Source organism: Uloborus diversus, chromosome 3 (assembly GCF_026930045.1).
Source record: "Uloborus diversus isolate 005 chromosome 3, Udiv.v.3.1, whole genome shotgun sequence".
Classification (NCBI taxonomy): Eukaryota; Metazoa; Arthropoda; class Arachnida; order Araneae; family Uloboridae; genus Uloborus; species Uloborus diversus.
The window spans coordinates 174651747-174669701 of NC_072733.1; the positions used below are offsets into that span (position 1 = coordinate 174651747).

At 32.0% G+C, this 17955-nt stretch overlaps 1 protein-coding gene across 1 annotated transcript in view; it reads right to left on the bottom strand.

The window, feature by feature from the left end:
- The window catches only part of LOC129219299 (serine/threonine-protein phosphatase 6 regulatory subunit 3-like), a 129909-nt gene that overhangs the window by 80686 nt on the left and 31268 nt on the right, over positions 1 to 17955 (bottom strand). Inside the window, exons 7-10 of the mRNA XM_054853641.1 lie at positions 13563 to 13697; positions 13223 to 13401; positions 8542 to 8655; positions 769 to 985 (exon numbers count right to left, since the gene is read on the bottom strand). Of these exons, the coding sequence (XP_054709616.1) occupies positions 769 to 985; positions 8542 to 8655; positions 13223 to 13401; positions 13563 to 13697 (645 nt within the window). The remainder of the gene's footprint in view (positions 1 to 768; positions 986 to 8541; positions 8656 to 13222; positions 13402 to 13562; positions 13698 to 17955) is intronic.

A 17955-nucleotide genomic window follows, 5' to 3' on the forward strand; every position in this document is an offset into this window, starting at 1 on the left:
CGATATACTGTACAGAACAGTGGTGCCATCGGGTCTTGGAAAGGTCAAGAAACTATGGCAGTGCCCTTTAATAAGAATTAGACAAACGATTTTACTATTACAAATGAAAATCTCAATAAATTACAGCAAAATAATAAAATAAAAAATCTGAAAAAAAATGGTAGAAATTGATACTTAAACGAAAAACCAGGAAAAAAAACGGGAGAGTTGGCAGATCTGCTACTCACAAGGTATTTTCTGTTGATTACACTAAAAAAAAAGTGCTAGCTTGAAACGGATACCTAAATCAGCTAAATTGGATGAAAAATTAAGAAATTTAGGAGATTTTTCTAAATTCATACAAAAAAGGCAACTCCAAAAAGTGATCAAAATCAGATTTTTGAAAAAATCCTGCAAAACTTAATTATTTAAAAGATCTACAAAAAAATTAATTTGAGCCTTTATCATAGACATTGATTTGTAAAAAAAAAAAAATGGATAAAATCTGAGACATGACAGCAGAGTTGACTGTTTAATTTGCGTGATTTGACGCAGGACGATTCACATGACATATTTTAAAATCAGGAAAATTGTTTAAAACTATAAAAAAGTGGGAATGCATGGAAAATCAGGTTGTTAGGAAGACTGGTGAGCAGAGCCGTCCCATCTGCACCAGGAGGGTTGACATGTCTGGTAATTTATATACTAATGCCTAAAAATCTCCCCATCCCTGTCACTAAAGGGTAAATTGGTACAGCACTAGCAAGTAATACATAAAAGCAAACTTACCAAAGGAGGATTCAGAAGCAGATTATGAAAGTCATCCAGTCGAGGAATTACAGCTTTAAGAACATTATTTACACCATGAGATAGCCTTTCAGCATCTAATATTGTCATCTGTTCAGTCTCGCTATTTCTAAACAGAGTCATAAAGCACACTGGAGCATTGTCTGCTTGAGGTGGTAATTCACTTTGATTGGATGGTATCTGTTGCATGCCAGCAGGCCTAGAAAAATATCAAGAGCTAGTAAGGCATTTAAGGTGCATATATAATATGTTCACATAGAAAGAGCTAACTAACTAAACAAAATTCATTTTAAAAAGTTTTTATTTTTAAATAAAAGAATTCTTCTAAAAAATAATTCACTAGTAATAACTAATCTGCTTCATTTCAGGCAGAATTACTTTACTTCTGGCAGAATTTTTACTTTTTTTTTTAAGTGTAACGTTTTGAATAACAACCAAAATGTGACTATATTTTGCTCATAGTGGTGAAAAAAATCTTTAAAATTTTGTGTTACTAATGAAGTTTGATGAAATATTAAATAAGTTATGATCCAGTCACAAAAGACACCTTTAAGAAATATATAATGCTACAGTTTATCATGCTAAAATAATTGCTTTCTTTTCTGTTTTTAATGCAACAGCACAATTGTTATTCAAAATCTTACCCCTGAATGAGTTAAGATTATATACAGTCAACTCTCGATAACTCAAAGTCCCCAAAACCTTCAAGTTTTCATAAAAATAATCTTTTTTTTTTCCAGAAATAGTACATAATAAAAAGACTGTAACACTTATAGTTTGGATAAAATTAATTATTAGTACTGCATAACAATACCTTTACAGAATATAAACTTTATTAAGATACTTCGCATAAAGAAGTTTTTGATAGCGTATAAATTTTGAATCATATCTTGAAACATCATTAAGTTTATAACCACAATTCGATCAATCCATGTTTTCAGAATTTTCCAGGTACTGCAAGTGAAATGTTTGCAATCTCTGATACTTGCTAATTAGTTGGAAGTAGTAAGATTCTTCATCATTATCTTCATTACAACCTGTACAAGCAGACTCTCATCGAACTACTTACACAATCCAGTGGCAGATACAAGAGGATGGGGGTCAGGAGTGTCATGCCCCCCCCCCCTTCCAAAACCTGCAACAGTATTTGAATGTAGCTTGAAAAAATTAATAACTTGATCGAAACCATAAGAAAAAGTAAATTGTTTTTAATTAATTTCTTGGGGGGCATTACACGAAGGGGGTGGATACAAGGAGGGGGATGGGTCATGAGGTTGCGATCCTTCCCCCCCCCCCCCCAATCTGCTACAATATTTTGTAATTGTTATAAGGTTCATTACCTTTGAATAGTAAATGACTGATTGAAAAAAAAAAAACCTGAACGAAATTATAAGAGAAAATAAATTCTTTTCGAGTTCCTTTTTTGTGGCATTTCATCCACCACTGATTTCTCTACAACGGAAAAGAATCAGTCAGTGAGTATTTCTAAATCTCCAAATGACATTCATAAAATATTAATTTTAATTAGGTTTTCGCCACATTTCTAAGTGAAGTTTTAATAGTATATTTCTGCGTACAAGATGGATGTGTCATAATCAAATATATTAATGAAATGAACCTTCTTTACGGAGATATCAGTACCTAAAATATAAAAAAAGAGCAGAGACTGTAATAGGAAATATACTATTCCTTCAAGGCTTTTACTAGATGAATCCCAATAGTCAAACCAAGTAATTAATTTTGATTATTATTATTTTAATTAAATCTAACCTAAGTTCAGGCACGTAGCTAAAACTTTGTTAAGGGGGGGGGGGGGTCCAAGGTTGCACGAACTTCAAAAGAAGAGGTATGCAAAAACAGAATTAGTAGCTGATAATTGCACAAGACTAAGATAAATCCAATTAAAACTGATCATTAAAATATGATAATTAACTAAAATTAAATAATTGAAATTAATAGAGTCATTAGTTAAAATTAGTTAAAAAAAAGTTTATGTTAAGTGGTAAATTAATTATTGTCAGTTTGTAAATTAACATTAAACTGAAAGTTATCACATACAAAGTTTCCAAATATGGGGGAACCTCAATCCTCCTGAAAATAAGTAATATATTTTCTATTAATAAAAAGGGCACAATAAAAGAAAAACGAAAACTGTTCTAGAAATTACTTGGAAAATGCATGCGATAATTTAATAAAATGTGGTGCGAATTCATTGTTGAAACACGCGGGTTACTCGATCATCGGCATTATTTATATGAGGATAAATAAATCTATATCTATGGAGTCGAATGTATAACTATATGAATGTTACGTAACGTAACCCTGTCCGATTTGAACAACATTTCAGGCAAAATCCCACTACTCTCTCAACGAAAATATTAACAAGGTTTCATTTAAAAAGCTTGAATTAGTTTTTACTTATTTACATTTATAATATTCTTTTGATAACACGAATTAGAATGATATTTCCAATCTTATCCGTTTTCTATTTATCATTCCTAATCATCAATTAAAAGCTTGAACAAACTATTAACTCTTTGAGGGATGGAGGTTTCCCTTGTTGCAACCATTTTTTATATATATATATATTTTTTTTCTTTCTTCAGCCAACTGACACAGTGATTTCAGTTAGCTGAAAAAAAAAGAGAAGCAAGAAATAAATGGTGTTCTCAAGTGAAGTCGCTATTCCTCAAAAGGTGAAAGCTGTTCGAAAACATTTTAAATATCGGAAAAGGCGTATTGCCGTTTTTTTTCTTTCTAACGAGGCTATGTTAGAGGCTTTAGCCTTTTGCAGAACAAGTGCGAACCAACGATATGGCATCCAGTCATTCATATGCCATCATTAAGGCGCGGATGTGAATGTCACAGGAAAATTTGATGCCTAGTTTCCACCAGATGGAGACACCTGAGCTCTCTTCGATGCGAAACTGCAAAAGGAATTTAATTTTGTCAAGAGTATTCACAGTCAAACGACCTAAGGGATCTTTTACATGCCGATTAATGGAATGTATACCTAATGAATTAAATTAAGCATCTGTGTAATTTTATTTTAACAACATGTTGTTAATTTTAACAACAATACATATCATATTTTACGACGCAGGTAATGATTTTTTTTCTTTAATACGATGTTAGCAAAACACTCTATTGCAAGAAATAGTAAATATCTTTAGCTTGAAGAAAATAAGTGTTTTAAAAAAAAAGGCAATATATAAAAGAAAAGCTCAAAAACATTTACCTCGTATTCACCTTTTTTGTTTCTTTGCTTGTAACCAGGGCTGTGGAGTCGGAGTCGGAGTCGGAGTCGAAGAGTCGGAGTCGGACTGATTTTGGGGTAAAGGAGTCGGAGTCGGAGTTGTTAGAAAACTTGCCGACTCCGACTCCGGGTTCCTTTTTTTCTTTCCTTTTCACTGACTCTCCTTGCATTTTTTAAAAACTGACTAACAATTGGTTCAGTTACATATATAAAAAGATACTAATGAGAAAATAACTGCCATTATGACAATCAGCTAGCCTGAATGCTTACCGAACTTACTGTAGCCGTCCTCTAGTTTGCTTGCTTTTTAACTTAACTAATAGCGACTGTCAGCAAACGGTTTTGTTGCCCAACATTTTCAAGTAATCACTTTCAGATAAAAATAGAAATATAGTGTTTTGTTCGATCTCAGTTATAAAATAGCGAAAGAAATGTAACAAATTAATAAGTCGAGGCCCGTAGCTAAGGTTGAAATGTTTAAGGGTGATCGACAAATTCAAAAACGTTCTGGCGCGAAAGCACGAATCCAAAAGATCCAATGAAAAATAATCTAATGTTTTTTTATTTATTAAGACTATTTCTATTAGCTTGGTTCTCACTAAAAAGTATGGAACAAAATAAGTGTAAATGATTTCTTGATTGCAACACTCAATAATTGCAGCTAATCTTAAAATCTTAATATTAAGGTTAATTCTAAAGCAGACAATAAAATTTAAATTAAAAATTTAGCGAAGAAGAAATATAGGTATAGTAAAAGCTATTCGTACAAATTTGTATAGCGGCCGCATTTTGTGTAAAATTAGCTCCTGATGTATATGTGCCCTATTTTCGTTGAAATTTGATTGATGAAATATAATTTAAAATATATTCGCGAAAATTTTCAGAATTAAAGTACTTATAAACTCTGAAATTAACTTTGGGTGTCATCTACCTGATGGGTGTTACCCAGGGAAAACCACCCCCTCTCAAGAACTTGGATTTATAAAAAAAAAAAGCTTTTTTTCTCTCAAGTTACAGCTTTCAAAAATTGAAAGCACACGATTTGATCAATATCTATTTGTTAAACATTAAAGGGGGGCAAATTGCAGATAATCCTTTTCAAATTTTTTAAAAGGGATTTTTAAGTCATCTCACTTCTTAACTCGTAACTGTTGGAAAATTTGATTTTTAAATTGAATTTATAACGTTGTATGCGTCTTGGGTTTACAATAAAAAACAAAATGCGAAATTTTCTTAGAAAAGAAATGATATTTCAATCTCTGTTTAGAGGTTTTCCCCCTTCCCCTGAAGGGAGAGAGGGAGTTGAAAAAATACAATTAAAAATATCAAAAACATCCGGAGTCGGAGTCGGAGTCGGGCGTTTCAAAATCCAGGAGTCGGAGTCGGGGTCGGAGTCGGCCATTTTCCTTCCGACTCCGCAGCCCTGCTTGTAACGCAGTAAATAGCGGTAATTTTCACCTAGTAATTTATAGTTAAATGCACATGCCTGTTTTTTGTTACGTTTAATGCTACCTTCACAATTTACTAAAGATGGATGCATAGATGCTAATTAAATAACTCCTTAGTACAAAGCCAGTGAATAACAATCAGAAAATGTATTCCAATGATGCAAATACAAATATGTTTTATGGAAAAACATCGAATAAGATTTTTTTTCGTCAATTAAAAACTAACTGTTTTTCTTTTGGGATCATAGAATCACAATTCAGTAAGATTTAAAAGTAATAATTTCTAATAAATTACTTATTACATGCGTTAATATGGCCGAACTTGTAATTTCATAAACTGATTACAGTAAAATATTCAAGTAATTTTCAATTTAATTTTTCTATAAAATTTTGATACCATAAAAAGTTTGTTACACCAACTTCAAGTTTTATTTATTCATTTATTTTATTTATTTTACCTTCAAACACGAAATTTTTTTGGGGCATTTAATATGTTCCAGGATCATGCTTAAATATTGGGGGGGAGGGAGGAAACATCAGTAAAAAATCTACGTAATTTGTTACTCAGAAAGGAGAGAGATGTTAAAAGTAATCTAAAAGTTCAAATAAAATTTTTATCAAAATATAAAATGAATCTGAAATGAACCATGCCAAAAATATAGAGTTAAAATGAAAAAAAAAATCAATAATTATTTTTCTCATCCTCAAACACACGAAATGTGTAGAATTTCTTTTTTCGCTGCTGGCTTAGAATCTAAAATTAGTTTTTAAATGGAAAAACACATTAACACGTAAAATTGCTCGTATTATCAAGAAAACTTTAAAAGGGAGCACTGCGACTTACCTAGTTCGGGTAAACTTAATTTTCTTTTGCATACATTTTTTGTTCAAGATATGTTTCCTATAAGTATGACGTAGATAAAAACTGCATGTTAAAACAGAAAAGAATCGGAATTCAATTACTGATTCACCAGGAACGCACCTCACTCTTGCTGTCTTTCGTACAACATGCGTCTACGAAATCCACGAAAATCCAAAAAGAAAAGAGAAAGAAATAAAGAAAACCACGCCAATGAGACTGTGGGATACGGCAAAAGTGGCAATAAATGCTTGTTTTTACTTTGCCAATGGCAATTTGATGGATCAAGGAGAGGGGCTGAATTTCAAGGTCACAGGACCCAGCTGGTTTGAAAGTCGAAAGGGACATTTCCCCCGTTTTGGACGGAGTAGGTGACACAGCAAAAGCAGACGAAAATTGGGAACCTGCAGTTGTTGCACGAGGTTCTCGTGTTCTGAATTGACTCAAGCGCTGAGAAAATTGCCGATTACTGGGAATATTTAAGGGGAGAGATTGCTGCGTTTTATAAAATCATTATCTTTCGGAAAAATTTTGTTGATGCGAGATGCAACAACTGAGAAAAAAGGAGAGGGGTCTTTCGGGAAGGGGGGGGGGGGTCCAGACCCCATGGACCCACCCCTTGGCTACGTCCTTGCTAAGTTCAAGAAAATTTCTGTACGTGAAACTACATTTTTAAGCATAACCAAGAGGTGTTTGTGATCCTAAATTTTCGAAAATCTTGGGTTGCCATTTCCAAAACTTTGAAGCTGACAACACATTCCACAAATAAAAAATTATTTTTTGAAAATAACTTTAAAAATTGTTGTTTCTATGCTTTTTGTATGCAAATTTGAATTTTTTTAGGGGGGGGGGGGTTGAGCTTCCTCATAGTTTCAGAAACTTTCAGACTGTTTGCAGAAAATGTTACTTGAGTCCACTTTCACCCCTGGCCATGACCCCCCTCCCCCCTCCCCCCAAAAATGAAATCCCGTAACCACTCCTGACACAATCGCTACGAGGAACTATGACTCACACGTAGTTACATTTTCCTGGATATTCAAGATCTTTCATTTCCCCCCAGGCAGGCTACATTTTCAAAGATTTCAAAACGATCACATCTTGCAACACTATGAGCATTGAGGAGAACTATTGTAAATAAACGATCCCCTAATACAAAATGATAAGCAAAGCAATGTGTTAAAGGAAAAAAAAAACATTTTTCCTTATTTTTGCTTCACTTTTAATGCATGAAATGAAAAGAAAACTTTTGTAAAGGCTTCAACTTAAAAGTACATTCGAGATATAGAGACACACAATTTATACTCTCTGAAACTCTCTCTCTCTTGAAAACTTAAAATATTTTTGAGACGAATGAAAACTTTGAAATAAAGGAATATTCCAGTTATAAGGTTTTGAGTTATCAAGAGTCGCCTGTATTCATGGAAATTTGGATCAGAATTCAGCTGAGGAAAATTAGTCAATCAAAAGCTACATTTTCTGACCCATGGGAGGATTTATCCCATGACCTTTGTGTCATTAGAATGACGCTCTTATCAACTGAGCTAATGAGCCTCCATCTCTAGATGCTGTACCATAAAGCAATGCATAAAAAGGTAACAAATTGAAAACGATATCCTTGAAATAGTTTCCTACTCCCTGATTTTAAATACAAAACTGTAGCTCAGAATCTTACAATGAGTTTAGGTTATTTATTTATGGAAATTTGGAACAAAATTCTGCGGAAAATAAGTCATTAAAATGATATTTTTTGACCCATGGGGATTCAAACTCGCGATCTTCACATTATTAACACTCTGCTCTAACCAACTGAGTCAATTCAATTTTGGGATCCTATGCATTGAAGCAATGAAATAAAAAACATATTAAATCTGCTCCTTTGACAAAACAACCAAAATGTAAATTGTATCTTTATTTTTCATCGAAAGTGGTGAAGAAAATCTTTAAAATGATGCCTCAGTTATGAAGTCTGATAAAGTATTGAGGACGTTTTCGGGTTGTCACAAAAAAAAAAAAACACCTTTGAGAAACAATATATAGGATGAGCATTAAAAATAAAAGAATAACTCTTAATTAGGCTTAAGCCTAACACCAAACTACTTATTAAATTTTTTTAAATCAAGATTTTACTATGAATACAAAAGCGAAAATAAATTTTAAAACATTATCGACATTCAGATAAATGAATCACATACCCTTGTTTTTTGAACATCAATAAGGATAATAAAACCGAAATTCCATTAACAATAGCACTTTCTTTGCTGATGTCCCTGAACATGTGATTCAATAAATCCGACACAGACTCTACACTGAAATATGAAACAAATATATCATGAAATGAACAAAGATGTTAATGATTAATACAAGTAAAAAACATTTCCAGTTAAAATTACTTAATTTTTTAAGCATATCCATTCGAATGAGCATTCAATACGAGTAACAAATAAAAAGCATATGACGGAATTTAAATTACTTTTTATGAATGTTTAAGGGGGGAAACCAGATTATGAGGCACAAATTAGCAACACTATACTGAAATTGTTCAGTGTCATTCATGATATAAACAGATTATTTGCTAACGATCTCTCATGATTTGTCGCTGATCCAAGAATTATTGAAATTTGACTTATTAGATTGCTGATGCCTTTCTAAGCTTTTAAGATAGTAAACTGGAATTTTATTTTTGAATTGGACGGTCTACTTAAGATTTGAATTATGAAAGTTATAAATTGCTATTTTTCATGCATGGGCAGTGAAAAATTGCTTTTAACATTCATGTTTCATCAAATTTTCAATAGTTTAATTTTAAATTTTAGCATTATGTTTCTGCTGTATATTGTCAAATATTTCGAAAGTGAAGTAATGGTTGGCAGAAAACTCTGTGTGTTATGAGCCAAAAACTTGCAAGTAAAATTGGTATTTGTAAAAGAAATGCTTATACTTTTGTGAATATATGTGACAAGTTCACGAAAATGTAAAAATTGATTCTACAAAGCAAGTACATTTATTTCTGAAATTTATAGCTTATTCCCAGCTTTTTTACGATGAAGGATGATCAAAAACATTTTTTTTATTTCCACATTTTGTTGCTGGTCCCCTAAATGCACAGGTGATTTCATTTTTGTTGGAAATTAAGTTAGATCATAGCTTTTACTTAACAAAAGTTACAGAAAAATAAGTTATTTCTTGAGAAAACAGTAAAATGTGAATTTCTGAAAGTGTCCCAATACTTCTGGTGATATACAGTCGAACCTCTATATATGAAACTTCCACATATCAAAGTTTTTTATACATCGAATTCCCAGCAAATTTCTATGTCCATTGCATAGAAAAACTGTTTCTATATATCTAAAAAAAATTTAGACATCCAGAGATTTTTTTCCCACTTAGACTGTTTTTCTCGTGAAAACTGAAGGTTAGGGGAGAAAATTAAGTTCAGTAAAGGTTGCTACAAAACTCACAAAAAAGCTGGGGTGGAGTGTGCAGGTAGGTTGTTTGGTTCTCTTAAATTCCCTCAAGTTTATTTTAATTCTTGGTTGCAACCAGTCATACAGTAAAATCAGTTTCAAACTATACCTTATATCTGTTGATTATCATTCCTAGTCACTTTAGCTTCAGTGAAAATTATTCAAATTAAACAGCGTTTTTTTCGTTTTTTTTTTAAATTCACTTTTTAATTTTTACTTTTCTCTCGATTACATTGTCAAAGTGAAAATCCCTTAATGTTGCAGATAAAGTTGAGTTATCAAAGAATGAAGATAGTTGAAGGCACAAAAATGTCATTTCTCGCAAATTTAGTTTTTTCCACAAGCAGAGTGTCTGCCATTGTAAGAATACGAAAAGATGTTTTGAAAGTATTGAAACTGAGAGAACTTTCACTCACAAACATGAAACTGCAATACAGTAGATTTTTTAGAAACTATGTAGTGCTCAGGAAATATTTCACATTAATTCATTTCTTAATTATAAACTTTCATTTCATTGGATTCTCATATAAATTAGAAATTGAGTTTCATACACGAAATTAGGTTTAGTTTTAATGTTTTAGGAGCAATTAATGATAAATTAAGATTGCTTCGATACATCAAAATTTCTATTTGTCTAATATTTTTTCTGAAAATTTGCTTCTTCGATATACGGAGGTCGGACTACAGTGTATATAAATCAGTTTCTGATATTATTGCATTTTTCGCAGAAGGAGAAAAGACTTTCCTATTGCAAAAATCTAGCAAGGCATTTTTGCTCAAGCATTCAGCTGAATGTCATACACAAAAAAGAGAGAGAGAGGGAGAAGGGGAAAAACGAGAGAGAGGCAGAGAAAATATTTAATGATAAGATTGGAGGGACAGATAGAAACCCAAAGCTTTTTTTTTTTCTCACCTCTTGCTGGAAGGGATGAAAAGGAGAAAGGACAGGAAGAAAGCAGGTGAGTCTTTCAATATGGATGAGAGGGGGGTGAGCAGTCTGTGTGTGGAGGGAGAGGATAGGTTTAAAGAAAGCAATTGATTGGTTGAACTTTGAGCTCTCTCTGGAAAATATCGAGGATTTCTTCATTTCGATTTCACATGCATGTGCAGCTGTACTTCATATTTTGAATCATTTTGCTACTTGGATTTTCTTCATAACTAGTTTTGTCTCAAGTTGTATTGATGTCCAAATGTGTAAATAATTGCTGAATAAAAGAGAAATTGACGATTCCTCATCACAACATAAAGAAAACAAAAAATGTAAAACTACCAGTACACAGGGTTGGTAAAAAAACGGTTTTTTTCAAAAAAAACAAAAAAAAACGGTTTTTTGGTTTAGACCGGGTTTTTTGGTTTAAATACTATTTGCGAGAAAAACAATTAATTTTCAGAAGGTAATTAAGGTTCCATGTAATTAACAGTTATTAAATAGTCACATTATACTTAATTTCTTGATTAATTAAAGAGATTAGAACAAAATCTTGTAAATAAATTAAATAATTAAAAGAGCTTTCTGCGGGGAAATATTGATTGAAATGTTCGACTTGATTAACATATTAGTATGCATGTATATATAGACCCTTTATGATACGAAATACTGGCTTCATTTTTGATTTCATCAAATGAAAGCCAGATTAGGTCTTTTCTACCAGAATTGGACATTCTTTTTAAAACAATATGAGTAAGTAACTTTTGTAAACTGCACAGGTTAGCTAAGGCAAAGCAAATACCAAAATCCCAATTCCAATGAACAAAAGAGGGGGAAAAACTAAGAATTATCTGCACCCAATAGTCATAAAGCAGCATAGGTGTATAGCCAATCAAAATCTTTTGAGCACACAGAATCCAAAAAAAAAAACACCAATGGAGAGTGTAGTTTATATGTGAAAATTTATATATTTCTCAATCAATTTTTACACATACATTTGCATTTTGTTCTGGGAATTTAAAAATTTATCTTTTAAACTTCCTACATTATAATATAAGGAACTATTATGTATCATAATATGATGAAGTATAAACTTTTTTTAAAATTTGATCCAAAAAATATTATTTGTGTTCATCTGCAGAACAAATCTTAATTTTTAGGTGTAAACAATTAAGTTAGACTGTTGATTACCTTACAAGTCGAAGTTAAAATTCTAGGAAAGTGCAAATAAATGGGCAAAAATGTCACACCCCTGCAACAGGAGTGAGCAATATAATGGATTGCATCTACAATAAAAGATTCAATCCTTAGTAAATCTTAACTAATCATGCAAATTAAGCATAATTATGGAAGTTGACTGAAATCTGCTTTATGGCACACATATGAAATAAAAAATATATTAATATTTTTTTTCGATTAAAGCTTGTAATATATTTTGAAGAAGCAACTTTGCAATTTTAGTATTTATCTCTGCAACTTAAAATAAATGGAATTTTACATTTTTCAATATGTGTGGGGAAATCAATGTAAACCTGTAAAATGGATTTTTTTTTCCAGCTTTAAAAAAAAAAAAAAAAACATTTTTAAAAAAAAACAGCATGGTTTTTTTTAAAAAACCAATTGGTTTAAACCAAACAACCCTGCCAGTACACCAATAAAAAGTATTGTTAATAAGGGGTGTGTCTTGTACAAATGGTTGGAAGTTGACTGCAAGTTCAATGTGGCACATTTCAAATGCAAGCTGTGTGTTTCAGCTAAGTAGTGGAATATTTTTTTCAAATGACACTTTAATTTAATCAATGTTAAGCACTTAGGTGGTTGAAAAAAGTGCGTAGCATACAGTATTCTGTTCATTTGCAACAGGTTGGTAGATAAATCATAGTTTTTTGGAATTATGACTTAAGGATATTTTGTTTTAAAAAAATTGGGTGCGCACTGTATGATGCCACTGGGGATTAAACGATGACTTTTTTCATAAAACCGTATTACATAAAAATTATTTTCTGAAAATAAATATTAATCATACCTAAAATTTCTAATTACTATGAAGTTTAACAATACTGGGTCTGAATGGGAATTATGTCTCAGCAGTAAATGTATGATGGTGGGAATGAGACTTGTGCTATTTTAAATATTAATACTGTGCTCTTTCAATGGCATGTATTATTCTTTATTTTAATCTTAAACTTCAAAAATTTCTATTTTGTGCTACATTTCATAAAAGGTGTTAGGATAAATTTTAAATTCAATTTTGAACTGGAGATGAAACACTTTAAAGTATTTAAGAAAATATTGAACGTATTCATTAACCTTTTATAGATTTTAACATATTGCTAAAGCTTTTTTCCCCATCTTAGCTTTTTTGCTAAAAAAACTTTTTAACTCACCTTAAACCCTGATATATATCAACAATTACCTTGTACCATACCGCTTGATATATTGAGGAGAAACTTTTTCTTTGCAAAATCAGAACACACTTACGATTCCAATGTCTCCAACAGAGGATTTGGTTCTGCTTTCTCTTGTAACATGGACATATGTTCTCTGGAGACTTTAATTATATCACATAGAGCATATGAAGCATTGCAGTTAAAATCTTCGTCATAAATAACATCTATTCTGCTTATTAGTTGTTGAATTAGCTTCTGCTCATCTAGCCACTGCAAAATTAAGATACTACAATTTCTAAGTTGACACTGAAACTCGAAACTCATCATAGGCAAAACAGTTAATGAATGAAGAGTTTAGTATATTCATAGAAAAAATTCAAACTAGAAAAGAAAAAACTTAAAACAAATTGCTTTTAAAAATTATCATTTACCTTTAGTACTATTGCTTTTGTTTCATTATTTTCAACTGAGCTAACAAAACGCAAAAGTAAATCCATAACAGCTGAAGTATTAAGATGGTTCAAAATAAGTGCAATGAAATTTCTTTCTTTCAAAAACTTGAAAACCTAAAATGCAGAAAATGAACTTGAATCAGAGGAATAATCAATTAAATTTGCAAATTATGAAGTTTAAAGTAATAAAAATTTTACCAACAGATGAATAAAAAAAATTGCCATTGAAATTTTTCCAGAAAGTAAAAAATATCTTCAATTTCACAATTAAAACATTTATTTATTTATTTATTCTTTTAGTAAAAACATTACTGGTCAGTTTCTATGCATGTGAAAATAAAATTGGAAACAAGAGAAGCTGCCTGCAACTAAAACTAAATGACTTCATTATAAAAGAAAAACTTAATTCTTACTAGGATATTAATATTCTAGTGTTGAGAGCTTGATTTATTTCTTATTTACTTATGATTATTTATTTTTAATGAGTTAGATAAAGGTTGAAGCTTTCTGAAAGAAAACAAATGTTAAAGTATTTCAAATTTTCCTTTACAATGGTGGGCACAAAATACTTTTAGTACAACTTAGAGAAATCCAGTTTATCAACCCAAAAGATTTTATAGTTAAGCACACTAATGTAATAAACTAAAAAATAATATTGATTTAATATTTTTTTTTTTTTTTTAGAATTCCAGGTGTGTACATGTTAACATGCAGAGCATTCATTAGAATCTTTTTGAAAGTGTCTTCTTTTATGCCAGATTTGCCAACCTTATGAAATGAAAAAAACAGGAGATTGGATCAAAGTTTCAAGGAAGAAAAAGGAAGATTTTAAATGAACTTATTTGAGGGGGAAATTTTTTTTTCAGGCTTTTTTAGTTCAAAATACACTAATTTTGTAAATAAATTTAATAAAATCTTCAAATTCTAAAAGATTCCTTGTAAAATAGCATGCAAATGACAGAAGCTTTATCAAACATTTAATTTAAAAATAAAAGAAAAAAACTAATAAAATATATATTAGTGTATAGTATCATTAGCCCTAAGACACTTGTGTCATTTTAGTTACAATTTTAATTACGTTACTAAGTTGGATGTTGGTGTAATACGTAATAAAAATTGTAAAATAATGTATATGGGTCATTCTCCTGCAATGTGGAATTTTGCAATCCTGAATTTTTGAACTTTTCAGGAAGGATGCAGTTTGTCATTTTTTTGAAAGAAAATATGTATCTTGGTAAAACTACAATAGTTCATGAAACATGTACATTTATTTTGCAGATAATGATGGTTTAGTTTGTAAAAAGAACAAAAAGTGTCATTACCAACCCATGTTAAAAAATCCTGTAGAAATTCAAAAAAAAAAAAATGTTTTTAAGTGGTTTTAATGTTACTAGCAACAGCCAGACAGAAAATAAAAAACAAATATATCATTTTAAGTCTTTTAATAAATTAAAAATAATTTTGAGATTCTTTTCTTTTTTTAAATATACTGAATGCATTATGTCATTCATTTTCACTCGTTCAAATTAAGTCTTATAACCTAAAGTACATATGCTGTTTAAAATACTAATAGAACTAACTATTTAAAATACATTTATTAAAACAATTGAACATCAATAATTTGATGACAAGCAATTCTGTAGCAAGGACGGTAATTACTCTGGAAGGATGGCAATGATCATGGCAGGAAGGAAATGAGGTATACATGTTTAAAATAGCTTTTAGCAAACATACAGTAAAATTAATGTCAAAATGCTATGTTTTTTTCGAAACAGAATATTATGGCGTCATTATTTATGTATTTATTTTGCATTAAATACAAGATGCTGTGAATTTCTCTACCGAACTATGTTCATCTTTTGCTGAACAAAAATATCTACGAGAAATGAGTATAGGAGGATCTTTAATAAGGCATAAAATCACTTCTGTGGCTATCTGGTGCTTGTCCTTTCTGTGGACCAGCAAATTTACTTTTTGTTTTTGATCTGGACATAAATTGGATTCTCAGACTATTACTTTGGTATGAATCAACAACACCTGCACATTAAGGTCTGAATTGGTTATCATCCTATGACACATTTATTTAAAATCAATCAATTTAAAATATAATGTACTTTACAAAATGATAGTTAACTAGGAACCATTGACCATTAAAAATGACAGCAACCCACTGCCCAACAGGTACTTATTATGTAGAGTAATTTTAAAAAAGTTTAAGAAAATTATGCATTTAAAATATTAAAAACAATTCAATGTGCTGAATTTGAAGGTAAAAATGTATACGCTACTTGATATTGAAAATGCAACACCAAGAAGGAGTGTTCAGAAATTTATGCAAATTTTAGAGTATATGTACATTACTGAGTTATGTAAATGATGTGAAATGCGCAACTCTCCGACGCACGTGAAGTAAGATATAAGAGAAGGAACTTGCAGAATGAGCAATATTCCTGTCATTATTTCTGACTGGAGAATTATCGAAGAAATTTTGTTTTTGTCTTGAAGGATACGTGTAAATAAAGAAAATGCCAGGCCGACGTCAACAAAGGCACTTCCAGCAGATAGAAGATTTTACCAGGGGTATGGTGATCGAACTGAGAAGGAGAGGTTGGTCCGTACGTCAAATCGCAGCTGATATCCACATGGATGCGAGCATGGTGCATCGGCTGTGCCAAAGATGGTTGGAACAACGAAATGTGGCAAAATTGAGGGGTGCAGGGGCAGCCAGAGTGACGTCAGAACGTGTGGACCGTCGCATCCAACGACAAGCTGTAGCAGACCCACAAGTCACTTATTCCTCGATTTTGCAGCAGATGCAAGATAGCCTGAATGTTCCTGTGTCAACCAGAACCATTTCCCGTCGTTTGGTCGCACATGGTCTGCAATCACGGCGTCCAATAAGAAGACTGCCATTGACCCCACAACATAGACAGCAACGTTTAGTATGGTGCCAGACTAGAGCGACGTGGATGACAGAATGGCGAAATGTCGTGTTCTCAGATGAATCCCGCTTCTGTTTATCCAGTGATAGCCACCGCATAGGTGTGTGGCTTCGACATGGAGACAGATCTAATCCGGCAGTAACTGTGGAATGTCCCACTGCACGACAAAGCTGCATAATGGTTTGGGGGGCAATTGCGTGCAATTCCATATCACCTCTAGTTCGTATTCAGGGCACTATGATGGCCCACTGATACTTGGATAATGTGCTGTGGCTGGTGGCAATCCCTTACCTTCAAGGGCTACCTAATGCAATTTTTCAGCAGGATAACGCCCGACCACACAGTGCTCGCATCTGCCAACATGCTCCCCAAGGCACACAGATGCTTCTCTAGCCACCATACTCTCCTGACCTGTCACCAATCGAACATGTATGGGATGTGATTGGACGCCATTTGCAGACTCTGTCCCCGCCTCGTTCAGAAGACGAACTGTGGCAAATGGTTGAAAGGGAATGGAGAGCCATCCCTCTGGACACCATCCGCACCCTTATTGACTCTATGCCTAGACCTGTTTCTTCGTGTATCGCTGTCCACAGTGGTCCCCACATCCTACTGAGCCGACGACGTTCTTGCTCTGTATTCTGCCAATCATTTTGAAATTAAGATCATTTATTAATCCTTGCTGTCTCTGTCTTTTTTCCAAATTTCATCACTTTCTGACCACTCCTTCTTGGTGTTGCATTTTCAATGTCGAGCAGTGTATAATAAAAAATGAAGCAAATAATTTTATTCTATCCTTAGTCTGTCATTACCATCCAAATCTTTATACTTTGTGCAGGATGGTAATGATATTTCACATTATTTTCCCTGGCATGAACTAAACTGTAGCTAACATTCTAAAAATTTTGCACTTTTTGATCAAAGGTTCATCTAATGTAAGCAAATAAAAAACAAAAATACATTATAATGTTTAAATAACTATCAATGAATATGGATGGTAATGACATCAATAAAAAATTTTCCACTTAATTTGGATGTCTACACATCTAAGCAAGAAGCATGAAGATTTCCACAAAGTAAATTTTTGCTTTTCAAACAAACTTAAGGTAGCTGTTACTAAAACTGAGTGCTGTTTGGGTTAATAGTGCCACTAAGTGGTAATGAAAGAGTGTAAAAACTGTTGGATGGTAATGATGCAAAATGTCAGGGACAAATTAAAACTGTTGCACAAAAATTTCAAAATTGCAATCAAACAAAAAAGAAACTTTATTTTGAAGTTGATTGTGTGAGGCAATTATGAAAAAAAAATTTTCAAGACATTTTTTTTAGTTTTGTTTGCAGTATAGTTAGATCGCAAAAGACAAACATTGAGTCGAGAGACAGTGGATGGTAATGACTTTTTAGGATATCTTTTTAGTCTTAGCAAAAAA